The sequence below is a fragment of the Caretta caretta genome, chromosome 19 (genome assembly GCF_965140235.1).
Source record: "Caretta caretta isolate rCarCar2 chromosome 19, rCarCar1.hap1, whole genome shotgun sequence".
In the NCBI taxonomy this organism is placed as follows: Eukaryota; Metazoa; Chordata; order Testudines; family Cheloniidae; genus Caretta; species Caretta caretta.
Genome location: NC_134224.1, coordinates 10,829,000 through 10,841,723, shown reverse-complemented (window position 1 = coordinate 10,841,723; position 12,724 = coordinate 10,829,000). Strand labels below are relative to the sequence as shown.

At 56.8% G+C, this 12,724-nt stretch overlaps 1 protein-coding gene across 2 annotated transcripts; it reads left to right on the top strand.

Annotated features, from left to right (window-relative positions):
• The first annotated feature begins 1,952 nt into the window (after positions 1–1,952).
• FCN3 (ficolin 3) lies at positions 1,953–11,392 on the top strand. Of its 2 annotated transcripts, XM_048826020.2 has the most exons (8): positions 1,953–2,132; positions 3,049–3,171; positions 3,986–4,030; positions 4,855–4,890; positions 6,087–6,214; positions 7,408–7,537; positions 7,979–8,113; positions 10,513–11,392. In XM_048826020.2, the coding sequence occupies exons 1-8, from the start codon at positions 2,042–2,044 to the stop codon at positions 10,752–10,754; spliced, it is 930 nt and encodes a 309-aa protein (XP_048681977.1). In that variant the 5' UTR covers positions 1,953–2,041; the 3' UTR covers positions 10,755–11,392. The 2 variants fall into 2 exon arrangements, with proteins under 2 accessions (XP_048681977.1, XP_074977399.1); XM_075121298.1 differs by lacking the exons at positions 1,953–2,132; positions 3,049–3,171 and having other exon boundaries at positions 3,989–4,030; positions 6,062–6,214.
• The last annotated feature ends 1,332 nt before the right edge of the window (positions 11,393–12,724 follow it).

Below are 12,724 nucleotides of genomic sequence, written 5' to 3'. Positions count from 1 at the left end.
TTCCCTGAAATATTTAATTAACTTTAGGAAAAACAAATAAATATGCACATGTCCACAGTCGTTTATTTATGTAGGGTTTTTTGCATACTCAATAATGCTGTGAATATCACTTTTTACAGCAAGTCCTGGCAAGTTACCTAGGGAGGTGGTAGAATCTCCTTCCTTAGAGGTTTTTAAGGTCAGGCTTGACAAAGCCCTGGCTGGGATGATTTAACTGGGAATTGGTCCTGCTTTGAGCAGGGGGTTGGACTAGATGACCTTCTGGGGTCCCTTCCAACCCTGATATTCTATGATTCTATGATTCTAAGTTAAGACCTGGACGGAGGGGTGGGGGGGCGAGGCAGCGGGGGCCAGGGAGGATGGATGCAGGAGGCTCCGCCATGACCTGGGCGGGGGTGCGGGTTGGTGCCCGGAGCTGAGGGTCGGTGCCCTGGGCCAGCACTCACTGGAGCCCAGGGTGGGCACCCACAGCTGCATGGCCAGGGCCGGGGATCAGAGCCCAGGGTTGGCGCTTGGGGTCCGCGCCCGGTGCTGCACATCCTTGGCCAGCACCCGCCGGAGCCTGCTGCAGCGCAATCAGGACTGGAGGTCGGCATCCTGGGCCAGCGCCTGCCAGAGCATTGGGTTGGTGCCCACTGCCATGTGACTGGAGTTCTGCACCTGGGGCTGGGGATTGGCACCCATGGCCAGTGCCTGCCGGAACCCAGGTCGACATCCAGGAGCAGTGCCCAGGCTTAGGGGCCAGGGCTTGGTGTCGGAGCACGCGGCCAGGGCTCGGCCACCACTGGGATTGGGGGCTGGCACTTGGAGTCTGTGCCTGCTGCCGCCAGGGATTGGCATCCAGAGCCAGCACCTGCTGGAGCCCAAGGCCAGTGCAGGGGATCTGCACCCCGGGGGTCAGCGGCCAGGGCTGGGGGTTGGAGCGCACGGACGGCGGTCAGTGCTTGGGGCCAGCAGCTGCCACCAGGATTGGGGATTGGCGCCACGTGGCTGGAGCCAGGGATCAGAGCCAGCTGCTGTGTGGCCATGTGTCACGGAGTCCCCGGGTGATGCTCTGGAACTGCTCCCCATGAAGCCAGTCAGGACTCTGGGGAAGTCTCCTTTCTGTGAGCAGCCTGTCTTCAGGACACACAGCTCACACAGCTTCCACCTCCCTGGGTCTGACCTCGGAGCATTCGGCATCCTCTGCCCCTCCGTGCGCTTCCCACAGCGAGTCCGCCCAGGCGGGCTCCTGGGGAAGCCAGAGGGTCCTGCCCCCCAACTCCGCAGTCAGACGTGACTCTCAGCCAGCCAGTAAAACAGAAGGTTTATTAGAGGACAGGAACATGGTCTAAAACAGAGCTTGTAGGTGCAGAGAACAGGACCCCTCAACTGGGTCCATTTTGGGGGGCAGTGAGCCAGACAACCACGTCTGCACTTCACTCCATGTCCCCAGCCAGCCCCAAACTGACTCCCCCTCCAGCCCCCCCCTCCTCTGGGCTTTGTCCCTTTCCTGGGCCAGGAGGTCACCTGATTCCTTTGTTCTCCAACCCTTTAGCTCTCACCTTGCAGGAGGGAAGGGCCAGGCTATCAGTTGCTGGGAAACAGGGTGTCAGCCATTCTCTGTGTCCAGACCTCTGCACACACCAGCCCTCTAGGGCTCTGCAATGATCATACACCCTTATCCCACCACCGAGATACTTAAGAACTGCATAGGGGAAACTGAGGCACCCCCACACTATTCAGAGGAAACATTAAGAACAGTCCCGCTTCGTCACACCACGAGCTGGCATCTGAAGCCCCGTGGCTGAAGGCCAGGGCTGCGTGGCCAGAGCTGGATCGGACATGCTGTGCTGTGCTGGAGGAAGAGGCCTGACGCCACCTCTCCAGATGGCCTCTGGGGGATGGTATTTGGGGGTGGCAAGCTTTTGTGCCTTGGGACAATAGTGGGAAGCCCGGTTTACTTCCCAGGAAAAACTCCCCACCAGGGCATTGTTCCTGGAATGTACATAATCCGAGAGGGAGTTGGGGCGGGAGGAGCTCACAAGAGAACAGAGTGAAGATGTGGCCAGTCAACCCTTGGAGCTTTATTCCAGCCCTGCTTTGGCTCTGCACCTGGACGCTGATCACTGGGGACCCCGGCACCTGCCCAGGTAGGAGCATCTCTGTTTTGGGGCTGTAAATGGGGGGCTAGGTTGAGCTCTGAGGCACCCACATTGCCTAGTGATGGCAGGGGGGTTCTATAGCTATTTAGCTGGCTCCAGCACTGCAGTGTCTGAGTCGGGGCATTGAGGCTGGGGTCCTGGGGGCTGAGCCTCTTGGGCTGGCTGCAGGGATCGGTGTTGGTGCTCCAAGCGGGTGATGGGCTGGAGCTGAGCCGGGGGGAAAGTAGGCTGGACCTCAGGGGAGTGCCTGTCATGGGGAGAGCGTGTCTGGATGATGCACCCCAATGTCACATGGGCCAGGAATCCCGACCACCCAGGCTAAAGCTGGTTGTAAAAAGGTGAAGGCCACGTGGCTGGGGTGGGATGTCAGCCCAGGGTCGGGGGGCGTGGATAGAAAACAGGGTGTGGGGAGGTGGATAAAAGAATGGGGTGAAAGCTCCCCAACTGCCCGCCCACCCACTTGGGGCCCCAGGGAAGCATTTATTTCCGAGCGCCCAATGCAGGACCAGTCCCCACACCCTAGACCAGCCCTGCGCCAGGGGATGCGGAGCCCACGTGTGGAGGGGGCCATGGCGCAGGGCCAGTGGAGTAGGAAGACACTGGCTATCGTGGGGCCGGTGATCGCTGAGAGCAGGGAGGCAACACAAACATGGTGGTGGTAGATGCCTTTGGGGTCCCTTTCCCTGTCCCTCACTGGGCTGTGATGATCTGTGAGACCAGGCCTTCGTTCCACAGAGCCCTCCAGAGACAGAGACCAAGGGGCCCGCGGTAATTATCAGCAGGGCCAGGGTAAGGCCGAGCACAGAGCGATGCTGAGAACCATCTCACCAGCTGACTCACCGGGGCTGATCCGGAGCAGGTGCTGGGATCATGCCTCCTCCCATGTCTCTTTGTGTTTCCACAGAGGTGAAGGTGGTGGGGTTCTCTGGCACTGAGAAACTCACAATATTACAGGGATGCCCCGGGACACCAGGTGCAGCAGGAAGCCCTGGAGAAAAGGGGGCACCCGGTCAACCTGGCCTGAGAGGTAGGAGATGAGGGAGGGGCTCTCACAACAGGTGCTGCCCCCAAGCTGGAGCAGTGCCCCTTTGGGCCTGTGGGGTGGTCTTGGGCCCGCTCCCATTGGGTCTGTGGGGAAGGTGGAGAACGCAGCGGTCACAAGGAGGGGATCAGACTCCGTCAGCTACTGAGCCCCGTTTACACCGGAAGAGGATGGAGCCCACTGGCTCAGAGGTGTCTCTTGAACCAGGGAATCTCTGGCTAAGGGTGCAAACCCCGTATTGAACTGGGCCCTTCGCTGTGTGGTGCCCGGTGCGACCTCATCGCCCGTGGTCACTCCGGCTGGTGCATGGTCCTTAGCAGACTGTGTGTGGTTGATGGATCAATCCCCCCTGGCACGTCGATTAGTCCCTGATGAACCGCACGCCCTCCACTGGTGGAAGAACAAGGCACGTCATCTGCCAGCCGCCCTTCCATCTGGAATAGCCACACCGCCCCATGAATCTGGCCCTCTGCCCCCCGGTGCCTCTTGCTCTCACACACCCCAGGCTCAACTGACCAGCCCCTGGCGGGTTGGGAAGGACCCCCACCACACACCTCCTCCAGGCCTGATGGCAGGGCCTCTTCCACCGGGATCGGCTGGGCAGCCCACATGAGACACTTCTTGTGGCTGCTATGGGAACAAGTAGTGATGGACTTTGAGAGCTTCCCTTCTTTTTCCTCTGGGTCCGTCCGTTTGTCCCCTTTTAAAAGAGCCTGCGGGGGGACCATGTTCTGCGCCTTAGCTGCGCTCAAGCACTTGCCTGCGTTCACCGAGTCTCTCTGTCTGCTCTGGATTTCAGGGGCTGGGGGGCCGCCCGGGAAAGCAGGACCGAAGGGGGAACGAGGTAACTATGCAGCAAGGCTCTTTGGAGGAGGGGGGCTGAGGGTGTAGGTTACACCCCATGGGGGGGGTTGTTGGTCGAGGCAAGCAATTCAGATGGGGAGCCAGGCTTTGTGCCCCCTGTTTCAAGAGGCGTTGGGCCTGTGCTGGGGTCCACTCCTATCTGCTCTGGCTCCAGTAGGTTTAGTCTGTCCTGCCAAAATTCTCCTGTGGCTTTCAAGAGGGGCCTTCGCGGCTGCTAATAGGGCTCCAGGGCCTGATCCCACCCCCACCCCAAGTCACTGCGGCCCTTATCATTGACCAGGCAAACCCGGGGCAGCATGAAGCTTTGGGACGGGCATCCAGCGTCAGGGAGATGAGACAGCACCCAGGATCCCCCCCCCCCCCCCGTGGTGGTGTGAAACGGGCTGCCTCTGGAGCGTTTCCACCTCTTCTCACGGCGCAGGGGGCCGATCAGGGAGGGAGGGAGGGAGCCTGTGGGAGGGAGCCTTTCCACCTCCTCAGTGGGCTTTCCTCCTCCTCTGTGGGAGGGAGCCTTTCCACCGACCTCAGTGGGCTTTGGCTCAGGTCTCCGGAGAGCAGGTGGCCGCGAACGTTGCACACAGATGCTGCAAGCACACGGCCGCGGTTCCTCCGTACATTGCAAGGCAGGAGGGCAGTTATACACACCCCTTTGAAACAAGAGACACAGTTGTGAAACAGCAGGAAAAGCAGCTAACCAGGAACCTTGCACTCCTCATCCGGCCAAGTTCTCCAGGGCGCCGGCTGGAGACTGTTCAGCTTTGCTTTCTAACTGCGTTTTTTTTTTTTTATTTCTCGGAATGGCAGGAGACCACCCAGACCCTTCCTTCCTCTGCCAGAACGGTGAGGTTACCTCCTCGGCGCTTAAAAAATGACTTACCCTTGTTTGCATTATGGTTTGCATTATGGTACCGTTGCTTTGAGGCACCCAGCAGGATCAGGGCCCCGTCATGCTAGGGGATGGGCTGACACAGAGCGAGAGACGGTCCTTGCCCCAGCGTGCTTACAGTCTGAATAGCCAAGACGGACCAAGGGAGCAGCCCTGGCCCCATTTTACAGGTGGAGATCTTAAGGGCCCAAGAGGGGTGGACGGACGAAGAGGTCGGTACGATGCAGCACAGAGCTGCACAGGGTACCCCACGCTCATCGGACTGACCCCCCGGAGCTAGTTAAAGAGATGCAGTGACTGGCTCAAGTTACACAGGGAGTCGATGGCAGAGTTAGAAACCCAGGTCCACTGAGTCTTCCTCCAGTGCCTTAACCAAAAGACCATCACTCCAGAGCAGTGAATATTCCCCTTTCAGGGACCAGCCCCTACCTACTCACTGGAGCAGTTTAGTCCGGGTCTGTTGCGATTGCAGGAGCCTTTACGTCAAAGGAATAAGCAGGCTGCGTTTGTTTGTTTGTCTGCTTGCTTTAGAAGGTTTAACTCTCCTTCGGCTGGGAAAGCACACCGTTCAGTAATACAGGAATGATAGCACCCTTCATGCCAATAATGCCTTTCCTCTAAGGATCTCAAAGCACTTAGGTGGGAAAGTATTATCAGCCCCACATGGGGAAACTGAGTCACAGAGAGGGGATGTGACCTGCCCTGTGGCACACAGTGAGTCAGTGATGACCCCATGAGTACAGACTCCCATTTCCCCCTGCTCTAACCATTAGACAAGACTTCCTCCCTGAGCTGGAGCTAGGATCCAGGTATCCTGACAGGCATTTCTCCTCTTTTAAGCACTAGACCCCATTCCCGTCCCAGAGCTGGGGCTAGAACCCAGCAGTGCAGACTCCCAGCTGTCCCTGCTCTAAGCACTACATGGAGATGAAATCCTCCTGAAATGACATTTAGCCTAAACCAGGTTCCTGGAGCCTGCTGTGGCCGCTAACTTGGTAGCACGGTAACCCCCTGTCACTGCGAGGTGATCTCAGAGTTCCTTCGGCAGCCACTCCGTCCCATCCCCTCCTCACTTCTGTGCTCCTCTCTCTGGGAGGAGACGAGACCTCAGACATGTTTCCCCAGGGACCAGATTCTGCCTTGATTCCAGGGCCAAAGAGCTGCAAGGAGCTTCTGGGCAAAGGGGAGTTCCTGAGCGGCTGGCACACCATCTACCTGCCGGACTGCCGGCCGCTGAGGGTCTTCTGCGACATGGACACTGACGGTGGAGGCTGGCTGGTGAGCGCAGTATCCTAGCACCAGAGCAATGGGGGGATCAAGTCACATCCAGAGCTGCCTATGCCCAGTGCAGTGTGAGAGATTTACGCACGGGTAGCAGAATATGGCCGTGATGTGGCTGGGGAGGGGTAAAGAGAGAATCAGTCCTTACCCGTATATAGCGGGACAGTAGCGCCTTTCACCCTGAAGGGCTGCCAAGTGCTTCACAACCCGTCTCCATGGGGAATCACGTCACCCATCGCTGGAATGCAGCCACCTCTGGGGTGGGATGGGGCAGCTGTTTGACAGTGCACAGTAAAGCTACAGTGCAGGGCAGGAAGCAAAGAAGATCGCTGTGTCTCCCTGAATCAGCAGGAGGGGTTGAGGCAGAGGAAGTTAACCCAGGCTGTGGAGTTAGCTGGGGTTATCAGTCCATGAGTTAGTGGAGCAGAGATTGGGGGAAGGCAGATGCATCTGTCTCACCTTTCCCTGACTGCAGGCATGGCCTACACATGTGTCTTGCTCTGGTTTGTAAGATTTCCTGTCGCTCACCCAGGCGTGGTGTCAGTCCCCAGTGGCTAGCAGTGTGCAAGGCCGACACCCTGACAGGACGGCGATGGGAGGGATGCGGACCATGGTTCTGCCTCTGATTGCTGTGTCAGAACGTCCTGGCTGGCTGTGCACTTGTGGGGAGAGTGGTGGGGAAGGAGGCCATGGGGCTGTCACAAAGGGGTGTCACTCACAGGCTCGGCCGAGGTTAACTGCCAGCGCTGAATGTGCTAGGCCTGGGTCCAAGCAGCAAAGTCCGGAGCCGCTCTAGCTTGGTACTTCCCCAGCACATGGGGCGTGGGAATTGGAGCTGGTTTTGCTTCACGGAGCCACCTCCAGACAGAGCATTCTATCCTGTCTCCAGCCATAGTTACCGCTGGGAGCTTTGAGGGTGGAGGGGGAAGGAAAGGCATCAAAACCCCATGTAGTATCCAACTGTGCAACATTTTACCCTAGTGGGGAATTCCTTCCTGACCCCAGCCAGGGACAAACTCATGCCCTGAAGCCTGAGACTGGACAGCCCAACTGATCTTAACTTCCAGCTAGTCTCCCCATAGCTGCTCTTCTGGATCCTCCATGGCCCAGCTCAGTCAGGGCTGCAGCTATTGTCTGAAGTGTGGCTGCCGGGTCAGCTCCCAGCCCCCATTCTCTCTCCGCTCCTTCAGGTGTTCCAGAAACGCATGGATGGCTCGGTGGATTTCTACCGCACCTGGAGCTCCTACAAGAAGGGCTTCGGGAACCAGCTCTCCGAGTTCTGGTTGGGCAATGAGAACCTCCACCAACTCACCCAGGACGGTAAGGAAGCCCAGCAGCTGTCCTGGGGGAGCTCTGGCCTGCCCTGGGGCTGTTATTCCACAGGGCCTCTCCAGGGGGCAAAAGCGAGCAGCCATTACCCATGAGAGGCCTTTTAGACCCAGCCCTTGGGTTCTGGAGGGTGTTGCTGAGGGGCTGGAAATGCCCAGGTTGGGTGGGAATATCCCTTTCCCCTGATCCCCTCCTTTTCCCCAGGGGATCCCCTCCCCTCCCTCTCATCCAGTTCCCACTGTTGGTTGTCCTGCCCTAGTGCCATGCAAAAACATGGCATCGCTCACAGGGACGGAGACACCCCTGGTTGGGCTGGGCAAGCCTCCCTGCTTTGTGGCTAGAAGCCCCGGCCCAGCTAGATCCGCCTCCTGGAGGTGAGTGGGAGCCAAAACGGGCCCCTGGCTAACGCTGGGCTCTGTCCCTTTCCCTCAGGCGAGTTCCAGCTCCGTGTGGACCTGGTGAATTTTAATGACAGCAGCTCCTTTGCCAGCTACCGGTCCTTCAAACTCAAGGGGGAAGAGGACAAGTACGAGCTTGTTCTGGGGACGTTCCTCGGCGGCTCTGCAGGTGAGGGGGGGGGTGTCTGGCTGGCGTTCTGCACTGCACCACCTAAAGGGGCAGCCCGAGGGGAGGTGGGCAAAGGCCACTTTTATAGCCTCGGGATTCTGGGCTGCTCTGGGGCTCAAACAGACCCCAGTGTAAATCAGAGTAACCCCAGGGATGCTCTACCAGCAAACTCCCGAGGGCTGCCCCGCAGTCCAGAGCAGCTCAGAGTCTCCATAGCACCATATACTATACTTCTGTCCCTGTGCCAGGGGCTTCATGGGGGCCTATGGGCTGCTTATCAGAGACCTACACAGTGCCTCCGCCAGGGGACTACACCCCCGCTTCTTGCAGCACAATCTGGGCCCCGGCACGCTGCGGGAGCAGCACAAAGAGGCCAAGGCGGGAGAGAGAATCTGTCCCATTGTGTGTGTGAGTGGGAGAGACAGCACATGTTCCACTTCCCTTCGCTGCTCCTACAAAGAAATGTGCTTCCAACCTCCCAGAGCGAGGGATGCAGTGAAGCATGAAAGGGGCTGTGTTTCTCCAGGGTCGCTCAGGCATTTGTAATCACCTGATAATGACTGGTCATCATTAATACTTAACCCTCGGGGCGCCTCTTCTGCTTTCCCCTGGCGGGTTTCAGAGCACTTTGTGTATGTCCACGGATTATGCCCCAAAAGCCCTATTGTGAGGGGGGTAAAGAATGGAGGGTCTCTGGGGAGCCAGGCACCCAGCACTGCAATGCAGCTGTTTCCGGGGAGGAGGAAAGCAGCAACGCTATCCAGCAATTTAAAGTAGGCAGAAGAACAGCACATGTGGCTCAAACTGTAACACTGGGATTTAAGGAGACAAAACAGGATTGGAAGAGACGGCCGGAGAGGCAAAAGATAGATCTAGGTCTCAAACGATCACACACACAAATACAAACGCCTATCCCGGCTGCCCCCCCAAAGCACACACGGATTGTGGGGAGCTCCCACATCTGGCAAAGAGAGATCCTTCCTTGTCTGTCTCCTTGCTGGGATCTCGGCCAAAGGCCAGGCGGGGCTCAGGGGTGCGCATGGACGCAGGGAGGGATGCACAGTTCAGGCCGTGGCCTCCCCCACCTACTGCAGCCTCTGATTCTTGGCAGAGATCGCACGCGCTCAGGATGCTTGGCATCCAAAACCCCAGGCAGCGCCCCACCGCAGCCGCCTGCGCCCAGCGTCAAACCCCCGCCCTCCTTCTCCAGGCATTAACCCCATTCGCTGCCAAGGGAAGTGCAACGCTCCCGTGGGTGGCACCCATCTTCGCTGGAGGGTGGGAGGGGATGCAGCACGTGCCCATGACGGCACTGAAGATTGCATCCCGATACAAACCGATCCGTGGAGCATTAGGGGTTAACAATCATCATAAACCAGCTAAGTAGGGGGGCAGCAAAGCAGTGTGGGAGGAAAGCCCACGCCGGCCCACTTTGCAATGGGTCTGTCTCCTCCGCTGGGGTTCCTGCTGGCTCAGGGTTCCCGTGCACTAAGGTGGTTAATCTCTAGGGGCCTCGGAAATCCATTTCCTTGGCCTGAATTACGCAGATGCACCCTGTCCGGCTCTGCACGCTTCTCCCGAGAGCGCTGCTGGCAGGGAAAATCTGACATGAATGCCAGCTCAGCTTTGCTAACAGTAATACTTAGAACTTGCCCATCTTTGAAGCACTTTACAGACATTAGCTAATTAATACCACCCTCCCCCCTGGGGACTGACAGCAGGACCAGATTCAGGGAACCCTGAGATTCTAATCCTGGTTCTGACACTCACTGCGTGACCTTGGGTAGGTCACAGCCTTTCATAGAATCATAGAATATCAGGGTCTTTGCTGTGCCCCACCATGTAATGGGGATAACGTCCTTACCTACCACCTGGAGTGTATGAGGATTCATTACGTAATGTGCTGTTGACATGCTTAGCATGACTGCATCGGCGTGGATTATCATCCCCATTTCACAGTTGAGGAAACTGAGGCAAAGACATGAAAGGTGCAATTTGCCACCGAGTTCAGCACATCGGCAGCACGGTGGACGCTGAGCTCGGTGGAAAATCCGATCCCGATTGTGGGTGCTGAGGCCTTGAAAACTTAGTCTAGCACCTTGGGGAAAAATGTGGCTCTCTAGTGCCTTGGGCAAACCCAGGGCTCCCAGATTCATAGATGTTAAAGCCGAAAGGCACCGTGATAAGCACGTCTCGTCTGCTCTCTGGCATGACACAGCCATAGAATTAAATCTTACAGGCTTGGATCCCAGTCCTGTGCTCAAACCAGACCACGAGCCCAGGCTGCCTCCAGGGATATGTTGCTGGCAAGGGAAATGCTCCCATTTCTCTGCTGCTCAAGGTCATGCCCTGGTGCGGTTGTGTCCTGTTGTGGCACTGAGGGCTCGTGTGTCCCGCAGGTGACTCCTTGGGTGTCCACAACAGGAAGCCTTTCTCCACCTACGACCATGACAACGACAGCGGGACGCAGAACTGCGCATTCACTGTGCATGGTGCCTGGTGGTACATCAACTGCTACCGTGCCAACCTGAACGGGGGCTACGCGGTGGGGGAGCAGAAGAAGCAGAGATACGGCATTGACTGGGTCTCTGGCCAGGGCGTTGGCAACCCCTACAAACGCACGGAAATGAAGCTCCGCTAGACGGGGGCCCCGTCCAACCTGTGCATCTGGGGCACGCCCGAGACAGCAGGACTGAGTCGCCTCCTAGATCCCCTTGCAGCAAACCACCTTCCTCTCCCCCTGCAGCAGCTCCAGGAGCCTCCAGTGATTACACACACCCCGTCTCCGGAGGGATAAAAGACTCCTTCCTGGGATCATCCAAGTCCCCAGTGCATCCCTAAGGTCCCGCGAGGACAGCCTTCCTGATGCAATCACTCCCCTCACTCCCAGGGCAATGGGGCAGATCCTTGCTCTCCTGGCCTCGCCATCTGACATTGCATTGAGTCATGTTGTGTCCAGATTGTCTGAAGGCTGCTTAGCGCCATCACGTGCTCAGAGGCAAATAAATAGATGAGCTCAGTGCATGTCCCCACACAACGTGGTAGCATGCGATCCTCTGCAGAAACAGCTTTCAAATAGAGTTGCCCAAATCAGGCCTCCAGAATGATCTAGATTTTGCGTGTGTACATACGTGTCATTGTGCATGGGTATGCGTGTCAGACCCAATTACACGCATGTTGAGGGTTGTCTGGCATGTATGTCATCCGATACCGCTGCACTTGCGGCTGCTGTCATCTGTGCTCCCAATAAAAGCATCACTCCCGGCTGCTGGTTTGAAATCGCTCTCATCTGAACGTTCCCTGTGCGTTCTGCAGCTGCTTTTCTGCAGCTCCGGCTGAGTTTGCCCAGCTGTGGCGGTGGCTTTGATCCCAGGATGACAGCACTCGGGCTGGCTGAAGGTCTCCTCGACCTGTTTTGTTTGTTCAAGCCCATTGGCTTGTCAGTTTCATGTGACCTTGTCCGCTGGCCAGAAACAACTGCACCAAGGGAAGTCTGTGCACCTACCGCTGGTCCAGAGCCCAGTGAAGCGACTGGGAACCTTCCCACTGGCTGCAGTAGCCTTTGGCTCAGGCTGTACGAGAACGGAGGCCCATAGGAGTTGTCATCCCAGGTCAGAGGCCATAGCTTGTCCGAAGTTTTTAAGCAAATTAGCCTAGTCCAGCTAGTCTGGTACGATGCCACTTGTCGGGTCCAGTACCTGCTATTTCATAGAATCATCGAATATCAGGGTTGGAAGGGACTTCAGGAGGTCATTTAGTCCAACCCCCTGCTCAAAGCAGGACCAATCCCCAATTTTTGCCCTGGATCCCTAAATGGCCCCCTCAAGGATTGAACTCACAACCCTGGGTTTAGCAGGCCAAAGCTCAATGGGGACAGGGAAAATCCTCTCTGAAGCCTATAGTATATTTGCACATTGTGTGTTTTTCCTCGTGTGTGTGTGTGTGTCTGAGCGGTTGTGCTGTTTTCTTTGTTCTTCTCTGTCACTTTGCCTCAGCTCCTTGTTATTAATCAGAGCAATGCCCTTTCCAGCCTGTGTTATCCACGGGTGAGGTTAGAGTTGGAGCAAGGTGCTGGATTGCTCACCCCGGGGGCTTACGGCATGAGGCAGTGACAATGTAAGCACTTCCCTTCCCACAACACCCAGGCAAGACGTTGCTCACCCAGATCTGAGCAGTCCATTCACGGGGGGACATGGATTTGTGGATCGTTCGGTTCTTGGCTTCTCTGCAGAAGCTGTCAACAAGAGTGACGTTTGGTATATAGAAACCTGTGGTACAACCGTGTCTTGAGCTACCACTTGAAATTTCAGGCAGTTTCCTGGTCCTGCTTGCAGGCTAAGGGGCTCTGTAGGGAAGCATGTGATCTGGGTCTTCTTCAATAGTCAGTCTGCAAAGAGCCAGCCTAAAGCAAGCTTATGATTATCGATCTATCTATCAATCGATCTAATGCATTATATGGCTATATGGCTCCTGAATTCTCATTGCTTTGGTAGCTCAGTGCCACTCCAAATTATGATGTGTACATAGAAAAGATCTGTTTATCTTCTCCCACTTCCAGTCAGCATGTCCTGGACTTTGTTTAATTCATGTGTCTGAGTTTTCTCCCTTGCT